This window comes from Rattus norvegicus, chromosome 9 (genome assembly GCF_036323735.1).
Source record: "Rattus norvegicus strain BN/NHsdMcwi chromosome 9, GRCr8, whole genome shotgun sequence".
Classification (NCBI taxonomy): domain Eukaryota; kingdom Metazoa; phylum Chordata; class Mammalia; order Rodentia; family Muridae; genus Rattus; species Rattus norvegicus.
The window spans coordinates 31,511,885-31,537,094 of NC_086027.1; the positions used below are offsets into that span (position 1 = coordinate 31,511,885).

General features: G+C 39.8%; 1 protein-coding gene across 4 annotated transcripts in view; it reads right to left on the reverse strand.

The window, feature by feature from the left end:
- Kcnq5 (potassium voltage-gated channel subfamily Q member 5) overlaps positions 1-25,210 on the reverse strand; it is a 565,805-nt gene that overhangs the window by 185,290 nt on the left and 355,305 nt on the right. For all 4 annotated transcript variants that reach the window (XM_039083095.2, XM_039083094.2, NM_001134643.2 and 1 more), the window contains exon 2: positions 12,862-12,952. In XM_039083095.2, coding sequence (XP_038939023.1) covers positions 12,862-12,952 — 91 coding nt within the window. The remainder of the gene's footprint in view (positions 1-12,861; positions 12,953-25,210) is intronic.

A 25,210-nucleotide genomic window follows, 5' to 3' on the forward strand; every position in this document is an offset into this window, starting at 1 on the left:
CTTGACATAATAAAGGTTATATGTAGCAAGCCTAAAGCCAACATCAACCTAACTAGAGAGAAACTTGAAGCATTTCCAACCCAAGAACAAACAAAGTTGTCCATTCTGTCCACACCTATTAAACACAGTACTTGAAGGCTTTATTAGAGTGGTTGGATTATTGAAGAAGACAATTGATGGAGACCAAATAGGAATGAAGCCAATGTATATTTATTTGTAGACAGTTTGTTTATATGTATAAATGACCCTACAAACTCTACAAAACATTCTATAGCTGATAAACATTTTTAGGAAAGTATCAGAATACAAACTTAGCACAAGAAATCCTATACATAAATGAGAAACGTAGTGAGAAATCACAGAAAATTACTTTCCACGATAGCCTCAAAAGTATTTTGGGGTAACTCTAACTAAGCAAGTGAAATACTTGTATAGTAAAAACATTAGGATGTTGAAGATTAAAATTGAAGAAGATATTAGAAGATTCTTAGTGATCAGAGAAAGACAAATCAAAACCACCCTACACCGATCAGAATGGCTAAGAACAAAACTTCAGGTGACAGCACATGCTGTTGAGGATGTGGAGAAAGAGGAACAATGGAAGCATTGCTAGTTGGATTGCAAACTGGTACAACCACTCTGGAAATCAATCTGGAGGTTCCTCAGAAAATTGGAAATAGATCTATCTGAAGATCCAGCTATACCACTCTTGGGCATAAACCCAAAAGATGCCTCACCAGGTCACAGGGCTACATGTTTCACTTTTTTTTGTGGTAGTCAGAAGCTGGAAGCAACCAGATGTCCCACAACAGAAGAATGGATACAAAAATGTAGTTCATTTAAACAATGGAATATTACTCAGCTATTAAAAACACAGACATCCTGAGTTTTTTTCAGGCAAATGGATAGAACTAGAAAATATCATCCTGAGTGAGGTAACTCAGACCCAAAAGGACAGACATGGTATGTTCTCACTAATAAGTGGATATTAGAGCAAAAAAGTACAGAATACTAAAGATACAATCCACAGAACTCAAAAGGATCAATAAGCTGAAGGGCCCAAGTGAGGACACCTTAATCCCACTTGGGAGGGAGAAGAAAGCAATCACAGGGGTAGGGGGCCCTGGGTGGGAAAGGAGACAGGGAAGGCATGAGAGGAACATGATCAGGTATTGGGTGGGAGAAAAGGACTGATGCCCTGCGGGCCAGGAGAAAGAATGGAAAGAGGTAACCTTGGGAGGTAGGAGGTGCAGGGAACCCTCTCTAATGTACCAGAGACCTGGGTGAGACATTCTCAGGACTCAAAGGGAACATTTCACCTTAGATGAAATGCCCTACAGTGGGGAGAGGAACTTGTAGAGTCCACCTCCAGTAGAAAGACAGGGCATCAGGTAAGGGATGGGGTTGCCATCCCACAGTCCAAACACTGACCCATAATTGTTCTTGTCTGAAAGACCTGCAGGAACAAAAATGGAGAAAAGCCTGAGGAAAAGGAGGTCCAGCGACAGGCCTAAAGTAGGATCTAGCCAAGGGGAAGCTCAAAGGCCTGAAATTATTGAGGCTATGGAGTGCTCACAGAAAGGGACCTATTATGACTGCCCCATGAAAGACCCTACAAACAGCTGAGTCAGATGCAGATATTTACACCCAACCAATGGACAGAAGCTGGTGACCCCTGTGGCTGAATTAGAAAAAAGCTGGAAGAAGCTGAGGAGGAGGGTGACCCTACAGCAGGACCAGCAGTCTCAATTAAGGTGAACCCTTGAGATCTCTTAGACATTGGACCACCAACCAGGCAGAATACCCAGGCTGAGATGAGGCCCCCAACACATACACAGCAAAGGACTGCAGGGTCTGGGTTCAGTCAGAGAAGATGCACCTAACCCTCAAGAGCCTGGAGGCCTCATGGAGTGGGGAGGTCTGGTGGGGTGGGGGTTTGGGAGTGGAGGGTGGAGACATCTTGTGGAGACAGGGGGTGGGGAGGAGGTATGGGATGGGAGGTAGAGGTTGGAGGAGGTGGATGAAATCTGTAGTATAAAAGAAAAATGATAAAATAAAATAAAAATAAAAAAGAGAAGAAAACCAACTACCCCCAGCTAAAAACAGCTACAGATCTAAACAGAGAGTGCCCAGAAAATGGAACACAAGTGGCTGCAAACCAAAGAAATCTTCAATATCAGGGAAATACGAATAAAAACTACGCTGAAATCTGCATCTTATACCTTTCAGAATGGCCAAGATGAATCAAACAAGCAACAGCTGACACTGTAGAGAATGTGGGGTAAGGAAGACACGCGTCCATTGTGTGAGGGAGTGTGAAGTTGTACAGCTGTTATGGAAATCAGTCTGGTGGGTCCTTGGAAAGCATGATTAGGGCTGGAGAGATGGCTCAGTGGTTAAGAGCACTGGATGCTCTTCCAAAGGGCCATGAGTTCAATTCCCAGCAACCACATGGTGGCTCACAACCATCTGTAATTGGATCTGATGCTCTTTCTGGTGTGTTAAGGACAGTGTGTCATATGCATAAGTCTTAAAAAAAAAAGGTATGACTAGATCTACCTCAAGTTCCACTAATACTAGTCTTGGGAATATATCCAATGGTCTCCATATCCTAGTTCACAGACACTTGTTCAATCATGTCCATTGCTGCTAGAACAGCTAGAGATTAGAAACTGCCTAGATGTCTGTCAAAAGATGAAAAAATAAAGTAGTATAGTACATTTTGTAGTGAAGCATTATGCAGGTGTTAAAAGGTGAAAGAAATCATGAAATTTGCAGGTAAATAGATGGAGCTTGAAAAAAATTCACCTGAATGAGGTAACTCAGACTGCAGAAGACAATATGGTATGTATTCATATACATGTGGATGTTACCTATCGAGTATTTGATAGGCAGGAAAAAATTCACATAACTCTGTTAGCATAAGGGACTGGGCGGGGGGGAGGATTTCTCTAGGAAAGGCAAATAGAGTTGATGGTCATGGATAGTGGGGAGGGAATCGGTGGTTGTCTTAGGGTCTTATTGCTGTGAACAGACACCATGACCAGCATGAGTTTTATAAAGGACAATATTTAATTGGGGCTGGCTTACAGATTCATAGGTTCAGTCCATTATCATCAGGGCGGGAACATGGCAGCATCCAGGCAGGCATGGTGCAGGAAGAGCTGAGAGTTCTACATCTTCACTCAAAGAAAGCCAGTAACTAACTCAGCATCCTCAGGCAGCTAGGGGGAGGGCCTCCAAGCCCACCCTCACAGTGACACACTTCCTCCAACAAGGTCACACCTTCTAATAGTGCCACTCCCCGGGCTAAGCATATGCAAACCATCACAGTGGTGGAGGATCGAATGAGGAGGAAGAGAGAATATGTAAGTTGGGAATATAGGGAGAAATGTTAAAAGCAAGGACCATTTGAGGGATTGTATGGAACCCTACTGCAGTAGAAGCCTCTTAAAACACATGTAAGAAAACATATATGAAAGAAAGATAAATGGAATCACTAAATAATGGGGTGACAAAGCCCCAAGGAGACATCTCTGACTATCAAATAAAACTCTCAGTGGCAGGATTTGGTTGCATGCAATTGATTTGTTGGTGAAAAGGGCCCATGGAAATTCCCAAAGAACTCAGGTTATTAGCAAGGGTATAAGTTGCTCTCCAAAAAATCTTGGTAAGTTCCCATTGCTGTAGATGACATTTACACAACTAAAGAACATAAAGAAATTGAGCTGGTGTGTATCTAGAGTCTTCATCCCTACTGACTAGTGTTTATGATACTGCACATTAGCAGAGGAGAAAGGTAAATGCTGACCCAGCTGTGAAACCTTTGATATTCAGTGGTGACCTGCCTGCAAGATGCTCTAGTGTAATAGTAGCACAAAAGGTGTGGGAGTAACCATCCACTCTCTGATGATATTCAAGGCTTACTCCATGAGATTGAACCCATGCCCAGTACTGCTTGGATAATCTAAAACCCGAGACAGAACCTAGAGGACAACCAAAGGGATGTAGTAATAAAATGACTCCAAGTGTCTTGCTTAGTTATCACCAGAGATGCTTCCCCTTGCAGTATATAGGACCAAATGCAGAGACCCACAGCAGGACAATGTGCAGAGACCAAGGAACCTCGGAACACTCATTTCTTTTTTTCCCCTCCATCTTTATTAACTTGGTTATTTCTTATTTACATTTCAATTGTTAGTCCCTTTCCCGGTTTCCAGGCCAACATCCCCCTAGCCCCTTCCTCTCCCCTTCTTTATGGGTGTTCCCCTCCCCATCCTCCCCCCCTTGCCACTCTCCCACCAACAATCCCGTTCACTGGGGGTTCAGTCTTGGCAGGACCAAGGACTTCCCCTTCCACTGGTGCTCTTACTAGGCTATTCATTGCTACCTATGAGGTCAGAGTCCAGGGTCAGTCCATGTATAGTCTTTAGGTAGTGGCTTAGTCCCTGGAAGCTCTGGTTGGTTGGTGTTGTTGTACATATGGGGTCTCGAGCTCCTTCAAGCTCTTCCAGTTCTTTCTCTGATTCCTTCAACGGGGGTCCCATTCTCAGTTCAGTGGTTTGCTGCTGGCATTTGCCTATGTATTTGCTGTATTCTGGCTGTGTCTCTCAGGAGAGATCTACATCCGGTTCGGCTTTGCTTCATCCATCTTATCTAGTTTGGTGGGAACACTCATTTCTAAAGGGGATGTCTCCATCAAATCCCTCCTCTTAGGGCACAGGGAACCTCATGAAAGAGGAAGTGGAGAGACTACACGAGTCAGAGGGAATGGAGAACCCTAAGGAAACATGGCTTTCTAACCACAGCAGGACCAATGCACACACACAGAGACTATAGTAGCATGCACAGGGCCTTCACTCATCTATGCCATATGAAGTCACATATGACTTCTGAAAGCCTAAGGGGACACAATTCCCCATCCCTGGCCCAGAAGTTATTTCCAATTTATAACTGCTTGCAAAAGAAAACCATCTTCTCTCAGTGGGTATACAAACCACCCTTAAGGGCAGGTTCCATGCCTAGCACGGTCGACACAAAACGAACTCAGTACTGTGTTATTTCTTGGTGCTTGTTTGGCCTCATAATGCTTTGACTGGGAATTACTTACTTACTTACTTATTGACCTTATAGATCTTTTGCTGACATAATATGGCTTTGTGTTTTTATGGTATTTATGTCTCTGTGTCTATTTGTTTTTCTTTGGTACTTTTTTTCCCTGTTTATTTGTTCATTTTGTCCTATCGAAGTTTGTTTTTATTTCATTATAATATTTATTCATCTTTATTAATTAAGGTGCCTGTTTGTTTTCTAATGAGAGAGAACAGAAATCTGCATGTGGATTTTGGTGGGTAGGTTTGGGAGGAAGTGACAAATTCTGGGTGAATAGAAATCTTGAGGGGAAAAAAAATCCCTATTTTCACCAAACAAACAAACAAACAAACAAACAAACTCAACAACCAATCAATCAACAACCAAACCAACAAACAAATAAGAAGCCAAAACATCCCAAAAGACCCCCAAAACAAAAACAAAACAAAACAGAACACAGACGAAATATAAAGAACAACAAGATAAAAATGCTAATATAGAATGAAAAGCTTAACGGAAGAGCATGGAGTCCATCTCTGTTCAATAACTATTCCTGGACATGGCACCTGCCTTAGAGTTAGACACTGGTGACTGATTGGCTCTTTCACAAGTATCAGTTACCAGTATCTTCTTGGTTAGGGTTGGGCCTTTGCCCTTCTTGGTGCAGGGTGTGTGTGTGTGTGTGTGTGTGTGTGTGTGTGTGTGTGTGTGTGTGTGTTTGTGTTGTGATGTGAAGCTGTGTAAGTCTTGTGCATGCTGTCATAATCTCTGTGCATTCATACGCGAGTCAGTCCAGCTGTGAACAGACAGATGTTGAGAGGAGAGTTTTCAGTCATGAGCATGTCATGGCATCTGACACGGCAATAAAAGCTACAATAGCGCGGGCCACATGCTTAGCATGTACCAGGAAGCTGCTTCCAGTTACAAGAATCTATTTGTGTACAAATCTACAATAACTAACTGGGAGATGCGCCAAAAATACTTGTTTTCTATTTTAAAATTATAGCATATTAAAAAATGCAGTGTACAGCTCTCCTATACTCATCTCCCTGTCAAGTCTTCCTTATGGATGAAAGAAACAATGATTATGATAGTTGCCGACTTTCCAAGAATTTTCTCTGTGCTGGATCCAGCTCTAAGCATATCAATTTGTCTAATGTTCATAGCAGTGACATAAGAGTAGAGTGTATACATAATATACACCTGCCGTTTCTCAATTTTGTTAAGATCCCTCCCTCCTCTTTTGATATTGGCAAAGCATATAATAATGGCAGGTACAGTGTCTGAAGTTTGAGAAAAAGATTGGAAATTTATGAAAGTCTGGTTTACACAGCAAGCACAAGGCTAGCTTTGGCTAAATTGTAAGACCCTGTTAAACAGGGTTTATTAAATTTGTTGATGTTTTCAAATAACAGACGTTTATTTCTTCCCCCTTTCCATTTCAATTATCTGTTCTTATCTTTCTCACAGTTTGGGTTTGGTTTGTTCTTTTTTCTTCTTTGATAAACTGTGAAATTGGATTGCTGATGTAAGGTCTTTGTTGTTTCTAAATGTGTTTACAGATATATTCATTCTTTTAAATTAATTACTCTACAACTACTAATTTACCTAACCTGCATAATTACGAACAACAATCTATAAACATAAGCCTTTAGATCCACAGATAAGTGTAGTCTTCACCGTCCCCCAAGGAAACTTCTCTTCACAACAGATGGAGACCACTACGGAAAACCACAACCAATCAAAATGCTGAGCTTTGCAGCCCAGTACCAATGGGAACAGCACCAAAACACAATCACACTCAATGCTCCAGGAACACTGAGAAAGAGGTAGGGGTAAGACTGTCAAAGGATCAGGGAGTTTGCCCTGAGATTGTGTCTTTGAGTAATATCAGAAGCTACACCCTTAAAGTCTCACCAACGTGACCACGCAAATGTGAGCTTAGAAAGGATGACACCAAAGGGCACGCCAAACTGGACGATGAAAAACCCATGGAGCCAAAACCCTCCTATTGGAATCCAAGGATAGCTGGGAGCAGGAGGTCTTCTCCAGGGAAGAGCACAGCAACTGGGTGTCCAGTGCTGAACGGTTAGCCTTGAGAAAACATATACAAATTGAATTATATGAACCGAACAGGTTATATCTATTAACACGTATATATTATTATTAATACATATATTATTAGTATTAATACACATTATACATGTATATACATGTGCACACATGCACAGAGTAGCAAATTGAAGGGGAACCAGGGGGGGCAGTATATGGGAGGGTTTGGAGGGAGAAAAGGGAATGAATAATTGTAATTACATTATAAAGAAAAGGAAAAGAAGGGAATTCTAGGTTAAATAAATGTAGTCTATGTTTGTATTTCAGATTATTTCCTTAAAATAAATCCCCTAGAATTGAAAAAAATCATAATTCTTTGAGAGTTTCATACTGATCTCCCCCCCCCCCCATTTTAACCCACCAAGACCAATCTTTGCTGCCCAAATATTCTTGGATACATTGGCCTCTGATGGACCATGGTCAATTTACCAACTCTTAGAGAAAACCATCTCCCCCTTTCCCAGTAGCTGACAATTGTCCAAAGCTTTGCAGCTAGGGGTGTATATTTCATGCCCACCTCCCATCTCCGTGCTGCTTGTACAGTTTTGTACGCGCTGTCATAACCATTGTGAATTGGTATGTGTGGTAACCCTGCTGTGTCCAAGAGAGATGGCCTCCGTGTAGTCATCCACCACCTCAGGCTCTTTACCTTTTCCACTCTTTCTAATACAATGATTCCTGAGCCTTGGGGAGGAGGGAGTGTGGTACATATATGCTCCTGCTTCTTAACCTTGCTTTCTCTATGTCATATGAATATTAATAAGTTGTGTCTTATTTCATTCATCTCTATAATCTCTTCCTTACCCTACTAGTTACTTATGAGTGGATTTTTTATTTTCCACCAATGGGTAAACATTTGTGTTGCTTCCTAAATTTGTTTTAAAATTCATCCCATCATGGAAGGATATGTTTTTTTCCCCCTCTAATATCTGTCTTTTAAAGACGTACTGAAATTTAATATATTGGTCATGAAGAATGTCCCATATCCTCTTGAGAAAAATGTGTATGCTTGCTCTTAAGTAGAGTGTTCTGTCTACGCCTGTTGGATGTAGTTGGTTTATTGCTGCATCTCATGTTTCTTTATTCCTCTTCTTCCTAGTTACGAAAAGTGGGGTGTTCACATCTTCCAATTCCCAGCTAATTTGTTTCTCCAATGTTATACATTTTTTTGCTTTATGTATTTGGTAGTCAGTTATTAGCTACATGGTTTTTAATTTTACACTTATTTCTTTGTTATATGAACCCTTTATATGATGAAAATTTCTATTTTTATGATGGAACTTTGAACCTTTCTATAATGTCCTTCTCTCTTAAGAGACTTTTCTACTTTGCTTTGAAGTATATTTTGCCTATTATATTTAGTACATCTATGTCTGTTCTCTTTCAGTCACTATTTCTACATTATATTTTTGATCCTTTTATTATTGAAATTTTGTGTCTTTGATCTAAAGTGAGTCTCTTGTAGTTAGTACATGTTGAAGGAAAATCTCTACTTCAAACCACTGTGTTTTGTCTAGAAACTTCGTTCCATTTATATTTAAACAGGTTAGTGTTTAGTGGACGTCTGCCTTTCCACATCATTCTTTATTTTTTACGGGTCCCTCATTTTCTACATCATTTTCTCCTTCAGTATTTCAATACTTTTTATTTGGTGGTGAAATGTTTAAGCCCTTTTTCTATTTCCTCTTGTGTACATTTTATAGCTTTTTGTGTGGTTGTCTCAGGAACACGCTCACATTGTTTGGCTAATCTGATTTTATAGCAACATAGCTTCGATGATACACAAAGCTCTGAGCCTTCACAGTTCTGTTTCTGCAGCTCCTAGTTGCTGATGTCACAAGGTCACAATTACATTCATAAAGAAATTACCTCAAATCCAGAAAAAAATAAAGCCTAACAGATCTTTAAATTCCACTAGAAGTCACCTTAGCTGGGCACATTACCCTAAGGGAATGAGATATACCAGGCACAGCTGATACCTTTTCCCTCCTGATCTCTGATTAGAAGCAGCAATTGGAAATCAGAACAAGATCCTTGACATTTGGATAAAATCATCTTTACCCAACCTGTCTCCTATAAACAGGGTGTATTGTACTTCTAGAACACAGGGATAGCCGTCTGCAATGGACTGGGCTTAGTGGGTATAGAGTGCTCACTGCGCTAAATGCTGAAAATGAAATTAATTACAACTAACTGTCTAAAACTTTTCCTAGAATTTGTAAGCATCCAATAGATTCCAGATTTCCAAAAGAAGTCAATAAGATAATGCTTTTGTAGCCATTGGCAAAGGATGGTGGCACAGTACTGGTGATTCTTATTAATTTTTCCCCAAATCTTATTTACTGAGCAGATGTTGGTACAGAATTAATTTCCCAAACTACACGAAAAAAGAAAGAAAAAACAACAACAACAACAACAACAACAACAACAACAAAACCAACAAAGATTGAAGAAAAATTTACCAAGTGGTGCCTGTTTGCAGACATCTACATAAAACATATTGAAGGAACCAGGTAAATATCATTTTACCCAATAGAAAGAGGAGTAAAATCAACAAAGCATTAGCTCAGTTTGGAATGTAGGCAAGCTTATGGATCTTAGTTTTATACTAACACTCGAAGTGCAATTATGGATGACAGAACTGGAACGCCCTCTTTGTGTTATAGGATGAAGAACTAGAGTCATCTTCATGGGGCCCTACTCCATAGGCAAGAGAATATCCATATAATGACTGGAATGCACTAAACTCACTGGTGATCTCAAAGAACAATGAGTCAGAAAGGAGAACACCCAAGACAACTCTCAGAAGTTTGTTTCTGGGTAGATTTGTCAGCATTGTGTATGCTCTTTCCCTGAAATATGGGAGTCTGTTATTTACATGGGGGTTACAGAAAATACCTTACCATAATGAACATTCTTTCAAGGCAACTGTAAAGTTATAACAAATCATACAGAATGATACATTATTTATATATCATTATGACTACTCCTCTAGTCTTGTGCTTGTACACCAAATGTGTGCAGCAAAAATTAAAGTCTTACATCATTTGGGCATGGCGGCCTGGACCTACATTCAGAGCTACTCACTGTCTGAAGCAGCAGAATTGTTTGAGCCAGTACAAAGTTAGACCCTGTCAGATAAAATGGGTAATTTACTGAAAACATTTGTTTATATTTTAGTAGCCCTTCTTATAACTATTTGGATAATAACATTTTAGATATTCTTTATGTCGGCAGTGAAAACCAAGCAACCAAACGATAAAACCGGTCAGCTAGAATTGATTTCTTTGAATTTGGTTTGGTTATGTGATCACAGGGCAGTCTTTGAAATCTGATTAATCAGTACAAACATACATGAAAAAGGATAGCAAGAGATTTTGTAAATCATTCAGTGTTCTCATATTTCCTAATAGCCTATAATTGGATGCCTATGATATCCATCAATCTTCTATCTATCTATCTATCTATCTATCTATCTATCTATCTATCTATCTATCATTTATCATCATTATCTACCATTTACCATCTATGTTTCTACCTACCATCTATTTATCACTATAATTGAATGTCTATGATATATAATAAATATAATGTATATGCTGTTAACTCATTGTGAAAACATTAAAATATGCATGTCTTTTCAACTTGTCAATTCCCAATCAAGAAAGAAAAAGAAACACAAGAAATCAAGAAAGAATTAAAGAAAAAGTTTAATTTTACTTGTGCTTTAAAGATAAAATAAAGGATGCTGGAGACTGCACTGAATCGTAGGTTTACACATAGTCTCCCTACAGGTCTCTAGAACACTCTTTAGCTTTAAAATGGCCAACCTGAAATGTACCTCTATAGCCCCCAAATAGGAAAATTAACAAACTGAACACCATATAACAGTACCCTTCTGAAATGTCTGTCTGCAGCATGAGATCACTGCTCAAAATGAAGGCTCACTTGCAGAAACACTTTGTTTTGCTCGGTTAAATCTGAAGATGTTTGAGACTGACAAGGTCAGGGCTGGGAGCACATCTAGCGGTAGAGCACCTGCCTAGCATGAACGATGCCTCAAGTCCATCAAAATGATTAACAATGCCAACTTCCTTATTTGCAAAACCATATCCTACTTGCTAAACATCAGTTACTCATGAGACAACATGCTTGAAAAGTCAGGATCTGAATTACTCTGGGGTTTGCAAAGGCTGAGCTTCTGTAAGTTTCTGTGGGTTTCTTTATGCTTTTGATTATTTTTTCTAAACATGTACACGTTCATTCAGTTGATTAAGGTTTTTTTCCCTATAATCTATTCCAAGGTCTGAAGGCCATATTTACATTTTCTAACTACAATTCAGCTCCTGTGTGGACCTGATGCCAGCCGAGCCTTAGATCTCAGGCTTCAAACATCATTTGTAAGAAGCAGAGGGGTGGACCAAGCTAAAAGCCCACTTGTTCCCCACATGGAAAGTGTGCAAATGGAACAAACCCCCAGTGTGCTCTTCCTTGCTCTGCTCTCTCCCTTGGTTTGGAAAGCGAAGTTATAACATTAGCAGTATACCGCTGAGCACAATGTGTATGGAGGCAAATTGGAGTAGATTCGTTGCTGATTCAAAAAGGAATCCTCTGTAACGTAAGACTGAGAGACCTGGTGCTGCCTCAGCATCATCAAGCAAAAATTAGCCATGTGGAAGCACAGGCCAGGAGAGCATCTGCCTCCTCTCCTCTTACAGGAGTTGGGGTCTTTCCTTTCCCATCTCGATGACACAGCACCTTTGCAAAATAAATGATTGTTGTATACAATCAGTCCCTGTGATTTCACAGAAACTGCCTCACTCCACCCCCTTCCTCCAGGCTTCACAGAGTTGGGCTCTTCTACATCATTCGCACAGCCCCGAGACGGACAAGTCTACTAATTTTGGACTAAGCAAGCCAGGTTAAAATGGACATAAATGAACCAAACTTTCAATCAGATGTGATTGGAGTGTACGGCGCTCTGGATTCATTGTCATCGAAACGACGAGAGCTTAAAAGGTTCAGAATAACCCAGACTAAAATTTTTCTTGGGGTCTTTTTCCATTTTAAAGAGAGCTGGGTAATTCTGTGTGTCTGAAGACTGACAGCTTAATGGAAACAGAGAAATCTGCACTTTCTCACCAGGTAACGGCATTACCAACAAACAGTTGAACGGAGCACAAAGACCCTTCTGTTTTCGTATGAGTTACCACATTCATACAGGTTTTTAGCCAATTATATTAGCTACTGCTAAATTCAGTTATTGGAAAACGCTTTCTACCCTGTAGCTTTTTTTTTTAAACAACAATGAGAAATCATGTGCATACTGACTTTTGATATAGTTATTTATTAGCAGAAAGCAAAAAAAAAAAAGCTGCCATTATGACCTTCTTCTCATGATATACCCGTAGGACATGATATTGCTGTCTATAGTATCCTTAATTTTTCTGTATGGCTCTCTCATGTTTTTCTATCAGTTACACTGGCGGCAAAATACTTCAGCGATCTTTGACGATTTTCTGTTTTGTAGTAACAATCCTTCTGGATCAATGACAGTATAAATGCATAGCATCAATATTATACGCATTTGGTATATTACATGAACTTTATGCACATCCGAATACTTATAAGATATATAACTATATATACTTCACTTACCAGAATTAAGAGGCAACTTGAAGCCAACTTTGTGTGCTCAGGGATGGTAGAAAACACTGACAAAATCAAGCAACCAAACACAAGGAGAAAACTGCAAAATAACAGAAGAAGAGAAGTTTGATGAGAACCATGCAGAATCATCCCAAAACAAATAAAGCACCAGATGCACTTGAACACGTTTGAGTTAAATGATTACTGAGCGCTTTAAATATCAGGGTGCAGTATGATGTTTCATACAAATGGGGATCTTCTTGCAACTTAACTCATGAAGACATGGTTGTAGGTGTTGATTCCTGTGGTGTGTGTGTGTGTGTGTGTGTGTGTGTGTGTGTGTGTGTGTGTTGTGTGGTACTGCATTTAAATGTTAACACTTAGGAACCTGTGAATACATATCTCCTAAAAGGAACCCTAAGCAAGACCGAATTGTGGTTTTGCTCTCCTATCTGAGAATGCAGACTCTCATTTCAAGAAGCCGAAAATCCCATTTGTGAAGTCTGTAAAGTATCAGGTATTGAATGTTATGATTGCTAAGCGCCCATTGTTGGAGTATGATAGTGCTTACGGATTCTAATTTATATTTTTATATTAATAGGAAGACCAGGGAAATATGAATTTTCTCTGCCACCTGTGCACTTTTCAGCTCTACAGTAAAAGTGATAGAGGAAAGGGCTTGCAGTTCTCTCCACTCATATTTTAATGACAGAGATTAGAAGTAATGAACAAGGATTTTCTATTAATCATCTAATGAGGTTTCTGAAAATACGAGATTCCTAAGATTGAGGAAGGGGTAGGAATGAGTGATGAGCTCCCAAGGAAAATCTCAAATAAAAGGCAAGTCTGTTCAAACCTAAAGCTGAATTTCAAGCTATCAAAACAAATTGCGCAAAGTGCCATCGACTAGATCTCTTCATTACTGACATCCAGCAAGTTCATTATATAAAGCCTTCCCTATTACAGAGGAATTAAACTCTGCTTCCTTGTGGCTTGCACCAAGACTCAAATCCATTTACCATGCAAGACTCACAGTGCCCTGACATTCTAGCCAAGGATTGGCTAACTGTGGCCTGAGCGACAAGTCTGCCTCCTTATGCTTCTTTAAAAATTGTTGAGATGTTTATATATAAGTATTTTATTGAAAACAAACTGTTCTCTCATACAGCACAACCCAACAACTGTTTTCCTTCCCTCCTCCTCCCAGCTTTCTCACACCTCCCTTTAACCCAGACCTACTTTCCCTTCGTTTCTAAAAGAGTAGGACTCCAAGAGTCAACAACCAAACGTGACTAAGCAAAGGCCAAAAGACCTCATACAAAGGCTAGACAAGGCAACCCAAAAGGAGGAAAAAAGTCCTAAGAGCAGACAAAATGGTCAGAGATACACCCACCCCCACTGTTAGGAGCCCCGCAAAAGCTCCACGGTAACAGTTGTAACATACACAGAGGACCTGGTGCAGAGCCTTCTGGCCAGGTGCATGCCACTTCAGTCTCTGTGAGCCCATATGAGCCCTGCTTAGTTGATTCTGTGGGCCATGTTCCCCTGGTGTCCTCCATCCCCTCAGAACTGTACACGTTTTTCACTCCCTCATCTCTGGGTTTTATTATTTCAAATTCTTACTCTTCCCCTTTAACACCTCCTATGTTGGTCTCTATCCCTCTCAAATCTATGACCTTTCCCTACATTAATATATAGGATATATAATATGTATATGTATAAATACGTAAAACCCACTGCATCCATTTGAGTGTTGCTCATTTGCATATGTGTTTAGGACAGACGACTTGGGATTGAATATCCTATCAGAGTGTTAACCCCTAGAGAAAGTGGATTTCCCCTGTCTCAGCAGCCACGGGCTGCCATATAGGGGCAGGACTTGTTAAACACTGCCGTGTTGACTGGTGTTTCAAAGTTTTCATTCTACCACAGTGAGGCAAACCATATCAATCACAGGTCAGAAAACATTCTCTAAGGGATCAAGTAGCAAATATTTCAATCAGTCATGTTATTCTGACTATCATAACTGTGTGGCTTTACACTTGTAATGTGAAAGCTGTTATGGACAACAGATCGGTAACAATAAAACTTTATTTACAAAAAATAATTGTTAGTGCCATATTTGCCATAGAACCTTTGTACTCAAGACTCTGAGGACACTGTGGAGGAGGACAGAAAGATTGTAAAAGTCACAGTACCAGAATATCTGGGGACTGGATAATGTCTTCTAGACCTGACAGGCATCCTGTATTCATGGAATCTTAACAACACAGTTCCCTAAACAATACCCGAAAAACGTGTCAGTCAACATACCAATGTTTCTGAAGGCCCACCCCTACACAAAAGCAATAGGCAGTCAGTGGTTGCTAATGGAGAGGAAACCCATTTTCTCTAGGAGTTAATTCTCCAACAGGGATAGATTATCCAATGCAAAATGAAAATGAGGGGCCAGCTGTTTAAAGTATTTAAATTTAATGAGGAAGACAACATGAAAGTATGAACCACAGTTGGACACTCTTAAGTGTGGGTCTCCATGAGAACACAGGGGTTGCATGTCCATGGGACTGAGCCTGGGGTTAAAGGAGCCTTCCTGGAGAAAAAAAACAACCGTCAGTCCTGAAGGTACAAATGAAGCTTGGGAGAAGAATGACTGGGGTAAAGGAATACTCTAGTGCGAGGACGGTATGAATGGGGATGAGACGCAAGTGTGTGTTCAGATTTCACTAATTCATCGGTAAGATGGGGTTGGTGAACACCTGCAAGCTCATGTGAGATGGGGAAGAGTTGAGGGGGCAGGTCCTGTAATTCCATGTCTCTGTACAGCAGTTATCTCAGTTCAGCAGAAAGTTTATATTGAGACCATATCAAGACTTCAAAGTTCATTGATCAACTAAAGAGTCTCTCCATAGAGAATCATATACGCAGGGAAATGGACAAGGGCCACACACAGGGTAGTAATGAAAGGCAGAGGAAGATGAACACTTCTTGTTTGAGATGATCTGCAAGAGGGATGTTCCAGCATGAAACATTTACTAGGGAAATATATCCCAGAAGGAAGTACAACATAAGAAGGTGCAAGGAAGGGAGAGGAGAGACTTTTAAGGCGGATTCCGTATTTAGTTTAGTAGCTGTGAAAGATCTTGTAAGAGTATTGATGTCCTTAGGGTTTTGAATAGTATCTACCTGACCGCAGCACAGCTTCAGACTCCCGACCCCGTGCTTAGCCATAGTCTGTGCTACAACTCCATCAATTGCGGTCCCATGAAGCAAAGGGAAAACAGTTTGCCCCATAGTATCTTTTTGGAAATTAAAAACAAGTAGGGGCAGTGGTGGAACGCTCTATGTCTGGGTGTCTTGATCTGGGTCCATAGGCTTCTGAGGGGACTATGCACAGGACTTATGGCAGTTTGAACACGGGTAGGGAAAAAACTGATTTTTTGTTTTTACTATGATGGAATTAACAGAACCTTTCCAATTGGCTCTTTAGAAATTACAGATATTTTCATTTTATACCATAAATAGAAAAATCATAATTGTTTCATCTTGAATAATGATTTTTATTTATTTATTTTTTTTTTTGGTTCTTTTTTTTTTTTTCGGAGCTGGGGACCGAACCCAGGGCCTTGCGCTTCCTAGGTAAGCGCTCTAACCGCTGAGCTAAATCCCCAGCCCCGAATAATGATTTTTATAATCATTATTTCCAGATTATGGCAATTGTTAGACCCTGGCTAGGGGCTATCTTAAATGCATTAATAATAATTATACAATAAATTAATATTATAAATAAATAATACAATAAAATAATAATTAATATAATGTAATAATATCAATAATGATGAATAAAAAATTTATAATAAAATGTCTTGCCATATGACAAGCATGTTTGAAACTCTAATCCTCCCATTTTGACCTAATTTTATTTTTTGTAATTATATGTATTTCATGCATTTAAAAACATTCTGACAAATGGCTTATAGGCTTTGTTAGTCTACTGATGTATCCGTGATATAGCCATACACAAAATTAAAATGCTAATGGGTGGTGACGGGTTATGAAGGTAGGGCTGTGAACTGGAAGCCATCCATGACTTACCAAAGAAACCTTATCAGGATCAACTTAAAACTATCATGGGATAAACATATCCCTTCAAAACAATTCCATAACAGCTTTTGGCCCTTATTTTATCTGAAACATTTCTATTTTGTTATCCAATTTTTTTTTTATCCCAAGCTTCTCATTTGGAAGGCACTGATTATTTTAAGATGAGAAGAGTATTTATGAGAAAGTAAATATTACCAGTCTCAAGGCTGCTCTGTTTAGCCAAGAAAAGTACCATCAACTTTTTATGTTCGTTAATTAAGAATCAATTTCTGGGATGTAATTTAGCAAGAAGGCTGAGCTGAGAAACACAAGTTCTTGTTTGAACAAATGATGCCCTGATTCCAAAGCCTGTTCTTTCAGAGCAGGTGCACTTAGCTGGAATTAAAATGACGTGCAAATATAGCACCCAGAAAAGCTCAGCTGATGCTATGCCAAAGGAACCTGAGCAAATTACATTATTATTATTCTTGCACGCACACATGCATGTGCACACATGTGAATACTCACACACTCACACATTCATGCATGAACAGGCATGCGCACACATGCATATACACACATATGTACACATGCACACATGCACAAAGAGGCACATATGCACGTACCTAAGCATACATACACACACACACACACACACACACACACACACACACACACACACACACATACACCTAGCTATTCACAAACAGCTGTGTACGTTGTGGTGAAGAAACAAGACCCAGAACGGATATCTGATGGGGAAATTTCACAGAGCTTCTGCAAGGAGGTTTTACTGGTGTTGACACAAATACACACTTCTCCCCAGAATACAATCTGCTGCAAGTATTTTGGTGGACTGGCAGTTTTATTGAGAAGCCTTCGGATGGGAGATCATTAAATCTTACACGGTATGAGATAATGGGATTAAAAGAAAGCACTCTAATGAGAGACACGGAAACACTTAAATACAGACCTTAGGAACCATTTACATAAAAAACAATTAACCACAGTGATGCTGCTTCATAAAATTTTAAGTATTGCCGTGATGAGGTGGGCATATTAGTATATTGTATGGAAGATGTTTTATGATGTCTAAAGCATGCATGCTGGTATTGATGACTTTCCATGATCCCCTTTGCACATGCATTAATTAGCACGAGAAGTTGAAGTAGTCTAATGAATCAAAGCCTTATGACCAAATCGACGGGACAAAGGCTCATGGTTTGACTCTGGCATCCTAAATTTATCTGTCTTTATGTAAACTTAGTGCTCTGTGAAGGGTCCTTGGTACATCGTTTTCCCATGTGATCAGAAGGTTCTTTGATTGAGTCTCTCTTTCCCCAAAGTGGTTATCTTTATGCATCCCTGAAAGGTATTTGTTCAGTCTCTCCCCGAATCCTTCCAGGGTCCTGAACCTTTGTGCTCATCAGCCCTGTTACAAACAGCTCTACTCTTGGGAAACTGCTTCCTCGGTGGACTCAACTCCATAGAACCACAGAACCTTTGCCATTGGTTCCTTCAGGCTCACAATTAGAGAAGGCATGCACTCCCACCTCCCCGAGTTCACCAAACACTAAAGGACAGCTTTACTGGAGGTCTTCGGACTGAATGTGGGGCTCCTTGTTGTGTACTGTTCATAGGAAACAATGTTCCGATCTCGCACTCCTCTCCTCGGTGTGCCTTAAATATACCCACTGTGTATCCCTCCATGTGAGACTGACGTTGTGTGACCCTCCAATGTCAGCTACAGATCTGGCATTCAGTTACCAACATGAAATAGCTCCAGTTCTTGCCAGGAAACTCAAGTTCAGATTTTCCATTCCCCAGATAAGAGCAAAACTACTGGTTTCAAAATGCCCGTCTTAAGGACACTTCCGTTCCTGCCTCTTTGCTACCACGTTACAGAACCTGGAGTGAACACTCTTTATTGCCCTCTACCCTGAGTGTACACTCGCACTGGTCCCTAATGTAATTACATTTCACTAAACTATGTTGGATTTTCTGCTCTTTCCTTGAAAAAAAAAATGAGCATTCACCCAACATGCTATGTTCTGAGAATTCCTCAGCATTTTACATTGTGTTGGTTCCTTGAGGCGTCCCATAAGATGTTCTTGCCAGTATTTTATTGTAAAAGACATCTATATTGCTGCTAGAGAAAACAATGGTGAAGTTTTGGTATGAGACAGAGATCTATGAATATGTTTGTATCATTGCCTCGACTGCTAGGATGTTCAGATATGAAACTGAATTTTATGCTAATAATGGCCTATTCAATTATTAACGAGGATGCACACGCTCACAGACGCTCTTCCTTTCCGATTTCTGTCTACTCTCCTCCTATCAATACCCGATCTTCCTGCCTGCAGTGTACCTATCTCAAATGTTTAGAGACTCTGTACCAGACTCTGCAAACTCAGACATGGTTTGTGCTCATAGTTTCTGTTTCAGGAGGAAGATAAACCCTTCGTTGTTTTTAACCCATCACCCATCTACATCTGTGTGTGTGTGTGTGTGTGTGTGTGTGTGTGTGTGTGTGTGTGTGTGTGTGTGCCTCGTCAATATCCTTAACTGTTTTCTGTATGAATCAGGCTAAGCTCAGCCGAATGACTAAGGGTGTGAGTAATGAAGATGTAATTTCATCTGTCTTCACTCTTTGAAATAAGACTTCTTAGTGCAGCTTACAGTTCCCTTCTCAAACCTGAATTAAATTCAGATGAAGAGACTTTGCTCACTCAGATTCGAAAGTTCTCCCATTTGCTATTTTATATATCATTATGTTATTCTCAATCCATTTATCCATTGGATGAACTGCCAACTCCCTTTTCTTTGCATCTCTCTATGCCTGACACTGTCTTCTGGAATTTTCTCTCAATGCTGTGTTTGTCTCTGGGGACCCTTCGGTCCTGTCATCCTGTCTAACTTTCTCTTTCTATTCCTTAAGCACATTATAGAGCACATTTGACGACTTTACTGAAATCGAGACATTTTCTCTCCTCCACGGCTCTGCGGCAGCAAGCTGCTAACCCTATCCAACTGAAAAATAAGCGTAATTTAATGTTCTTGCTCTTGGCAAATTTGTGTTACTTTCTAGCAATCACAGTTACTCTTCTGAATTTATTATAAGTCAGTGCTTAATACTCTATCTGAAGCATTTCTAGGAATTGCTGCTGAACTGATCAGCATGCAGAGTAAAACCCCACTTGGTTTTTCTTATTTGTTTTCTGATGATCAGAATTTTTCCTCTCTCTGACCACTTGGAGCCCATTACATTCTTATGGATTAATAATTAAAGTCACTCATTATCATCTACAAATCTTCAACACCTTAGAGCAAAAACAAAACCAAAAACAACAACAACAAAAACCCCTTGGGCCAGAAATATGAATGCACATACAGTCAACATTTATTTATTTTTAGATGTATTTTTATTTTTTTATTGGGTAATTTTTTATTTACATTTCCCAGTTTCCTACCGATAAACCCCCTACCCCATCACGCCTCCTCTTTCTTGTATGAGGGTGTTCCCCCTCCCCAACCACTCACCCCTTCCAGCCTCCCCATCCTGACATTCCCCTACACCGGGGGCAGGGGGAGGATTTTATATTTTTGTTGTATTTTAATCACGTTTTTTCAAACTGCTCATGTTTGAAAACATCATGATGTTATAGATGGAACAAAGGGCCAGGTTAGAATTTGGAGAGCTTAATTTTTCTGTGTGATCATAAAAATGATGACAGGCAGTACTAGGAAAATTTTCCTCCATTTTTTTAATTTCCTTCCTCAGAAAAGACCACATATGCTAATCTAAAGAGTTGTTTAAAATATCATTAAAAGAAAAGCTTCCCCCACCTCATTACTTTGAATCTATTCTCTCTCTCTCTCTCTTTCTCCCTCTCTTTCTCTCTCTCTCTCTTTCTCTCTCTCTCTCTGTGTATGTGTGTGCGTGTGTGTGTGTGTGTGTGTGTCCATTTGAGTAGAGATGTCCTTGGAGGCTAGAGGCATCAGATCCTACAATTTTAATCACCGATTTAATGCTTCAGTCCCTCAAAGCTTTATTTTTGAGGGAGGTAGATGTTGTCTTGTTTCTCTAGCTCATAGTTTATATGAGGTTACGTGGTTAAGATCACCTCCTGTTCTTCTAGAGGACCTGAGTTCAGTTCCCAGCGCATACCTCAGATAACTTACAAGAACCTGTAACTAGCAACATATCTGATACTTTCTCCTGGGTTCCTTGGCCACCTTATCCCCAACATACACACTAATAAAAATAATCTTAAAAATAGAAATTATACTTATAATTGTGTGTGTGTGTGTGTGTGTGTGTGTGTGTGTGTGTTTAAGCGAAAGAACTTTTGTTCTTTCCATATTTTAAAAAAGCAAGCTGGAATCAGGCTGCATGGTACACATCTTTAGTCCTAGCATTCAGGAGGCAGAGGCAGGTGGATTTCTGAGTTTGAGGGCAGGGTAGTCTGCAGAACAAGTTCCATTATAGCCAGGGGTAACCCTATCTTCAAAAAAGGAAAAACAATCCAACATCTACTAACACCAGCAGCGGCTGTGGCAGGGCATAATGGCTCAGCCTGGCCATCTCAGCTACTGAAAGAGCCAAAGAAGGTGTACCAGGCTTTAAGGAGTGTATATCCAGCCTTAGAAGGCTATCTCAAAATAATAATAATATTGAGATAAAGACCTGAAGATACAGCTTTGCTGGGGACACTTGGTAGCAGGAATATGGCCCCGGGTTTAATTCCCAGTACTGTAAAAAGCCAGAGCAAACAAAGCAGCCTTGAGAGAGATGACTCATACTCACAATCTCAACCCTCAAATGCAGAAGGGGAGACGCTGACATCCTGGATTACACAGTAAAACGTTTTCCTTAAAAAAAAAAAAAAAAGGAAGGAAGGAAAAGCAAAGGAAAGCTGAGTGTGTTATATTGGGTTTTTTTCTGTATTCTTTCTTCCTACGCTGCCCTACAGGTCTGTGTTCAGCCTTTCACACCACTTTTATTAGGATTTCAAAATTGCTTCCCTGTGTTCCTCTTCTGTGTTCTAATTCTGTTCTCCTCCGGTCTCCTTATTAAAAGGAGCGTGACCTCAGCAAGAGCAAGACCTCGACTGGGAAAATGGAGACTGGCCTCAAGTTTTGTCTTGTTTCTTGGTGTCACATATCTGAACTTGAAGATACTTGGATTGCACAGACAGAACAGATTTTGAGTCATCAAAATGAAATTGATTAGGACTGTCAGGATGGCACAGCAGAAAAAGGTGCTTGCTACCCAACACCCCAAGCCTGATGACCCAAGTTCAATCTCGGCAACCTACATAAAGATAACAGGAGACAGAAGACTCCGCCAGGTTGTCCACTGCCCTTCAGGTGCACACACAGTATGTGCGTGCACACACGTGTGCGCACACACACATTAATGAAAGTAATCACCACATTGATCACAAACTATGTACATCTGTAACATGTATGATTTGCTTCTGTGTAATTGTCTTTTGGGCTTAGATTAATGAAAAATATATGTATGTAAATTTGTTTTATATAAAAGCAATATAAAATTATGTTGAAGATCTCATCTTTTTGCCTCCTTTTAATTTTTAAAATTTAGCATGCGAAGTAATGCATTTCATGATGGCATTTTCACACATACGTGTCATACTTTATTCATGTCCCTGTCATTCCCTTTTGCTGCTCAACTTTGTCTCAGCTAACAGTCCTGAAAGCTTTCATGGTACATGCATTATTTCTTTCTCTCTCACTCTCTTGCTGTCTGCCCTCCTTTAAGTTCTCATTCTTCTCTCATGGTATCCTTTCCCCTTTTGTGTTCACAATGGCAAACACACACTCGCGTGCGCGTACACACACACAAACACACACACACATCTATATTCCTTAATCAAGATGAAATGTGGCGTTTGTCTTTCTGTCTTATTTCATTTAGCATCATGCCTTCTAGCTGCATTCATTTCCCTGCAGGTGTGACGATGTCAATTATGTTTTGGGATGGACAAAATTCCACTGTGCTCATGTTCTACAATTTCTTTCCTTCCTCATCAACCAGATGGACACCTAGACTGATTCCATTTCTTGAGTATCGTGAACACTGCAGCAGTAAACACAATAAGTGATTCTCTCTGGGGTATACTGTTAAGTCCTTTAGGTATACTTCCCAACTAGCTAGGGTATATAGTAGCTCTGTGTTTTGCTTTTGAAAAGCCAGCATGCTGATTTCCTCATTGGCTGTACTCATCTTCATCCCAAACAGTCATGTACAAAGACTTTTCCCCCACCATACAATCACCAATGTTTGTTGAAATAAGCTTACTTGGTGACACACATTCTACTCTGGGTGAGATAGAATATTAAAGATGTTTTAACTTGTGCTTTTCTAATAGCTGAAGGTCTATTTATTGGACATAATGACTTGTGTTTCTTCTTTTAAAAACCATTCAGCCCATTTGCTTACCTATTAATTTTTTTTTCTGAAGGACTTTCATATGGTCCAGCCATCAAACACATGTCTTGTATATAATCACCAAGGACATCTTCCCACTCTATTTCTTACCTGTGCCGATCATTTGGTTTGCTGTGAAGAAACTTTTAATCCCATTTGTCAATTCTGTAGATCACACCCTGCACTCTGGGTCTTTTCCAGAAAATTCCTGCCTGTGTCCATCTCTGTGAGTATTCTACTTTAAGATTTCCCTTGACAGTTTCAAAGCTTCAGGTCTCACATTTAGTTCTCTGATGCCTTTTTAATTGATTCTGTGCACGGTGAGAGATATGGATCTAGTTTCACTTTTCAACATGTAGATATACAGTTTTCCCAGCACCATTAGTTAAAGAGGCCGTCTTTTCTCCATTTTATGTTTCTCATCCTTTGGCTAAAAAAAAAAAGGGTGACTCTAGGTGTGTATGTATTGCTGGGTCCTTTGTTCTAGATCACCTGTCTGTTTGTCTGACTGTGTGCAAGTCCCATAATGTTTGTGTGACCATGGCTATTCAGTATCATTTGAAAGCATGAATTGTGTGATTCCCTCCAAAATTGCTTTTTGTTCTAAGGCACAGGTTCTTAACCCATTGGTCACTATAATATGCATGTTAGATACCCTGCATATCAGATATTTACTTTATGTTTCATAACAGTAGCAAAATTATACTTATGAAGTATTAACAACAATAATTTTATGGTCAGGGTCACCGCAACATGGGGAAATCTATTAAAGGGTTACAGCCTCAGGACGGTTTAGAACTACTGTAAGGATTGCTGGGGTCTTTTTCATTCCATATGGATTTATGTATTGCTTTTACTAGTTAATGTGATGAAAAATATTGGTTTTTGGATGGAGATTGCATTAAGTCTATAGATGACATTCAGTAAGTTAGTTATATTTTTACAATATTAATCCTATAAATTCATCAGCATTGGGGGGGAGCTTTTCCTCTTCTATTGTCTTCTTTAACTACTTCTGTCTCTTAAAAATTCCTTCTACATCCTTGGTAAGCCTGATCTGCAGGTGTTTTTACAGCTATTATGAGAAGGATGGGATATCATGCTTTGATCATTGTTTTTTTAAAATTAATGATTAGTTAATTTTTATGTGTATGGGTATTTTGTCTGCCTGCATGCTTGTGCACCAAATATATGTCTAATGTCTGTAGACACCAGAAGATGGCATTTGATTTCTTGGAACTAGAGTTACAGACAGATGTGAACTACTGTGGGTCCTGGGAATCAAACTCAGGTCCTTTAGGTGAACAGCCAGTGCTGTTACATACTGCTCTGTCTCTGTCCAGCCCCAACAGCTGTTTCTTTAAAAAGACCCATCCTCCTGGGTAGAACAGGAATGTAATGGCTTCATTGTAATGTCTGAGTATAATTTCTGGGCATAGTCTTTCTTAATAGGACAAGGCAACAATACTCTCTTAAAGGGCCTGAGGACTGCAATTTAGAAATAAATCAACTAGGGCATTGTCTTTGCAAGCCGTTTCTGGGTCTTTTCTAGGAAAATTAATAGAGCTCAAAATTCAGAGTTGTTCTGAGAACATTCCTTCCTACTGTCATGCATTCAAGGTGTGAAAGAAGAGAGCCCCTAACCTGTTTGTGTTTTTTTGTGAGCCTGTTGTATTTTCCTCTTCTCCATCTGGAAGTACCTATCTGTTTGCTTGTTTTGGTTTCTCTGTAGCCTGGACAAAAACAGGAATCTTGTGTCTGTTGTTTATCTCGCCATTTTTGTTATGCAGAACAGGCTGTGGTACCCGTATTAATCAACTG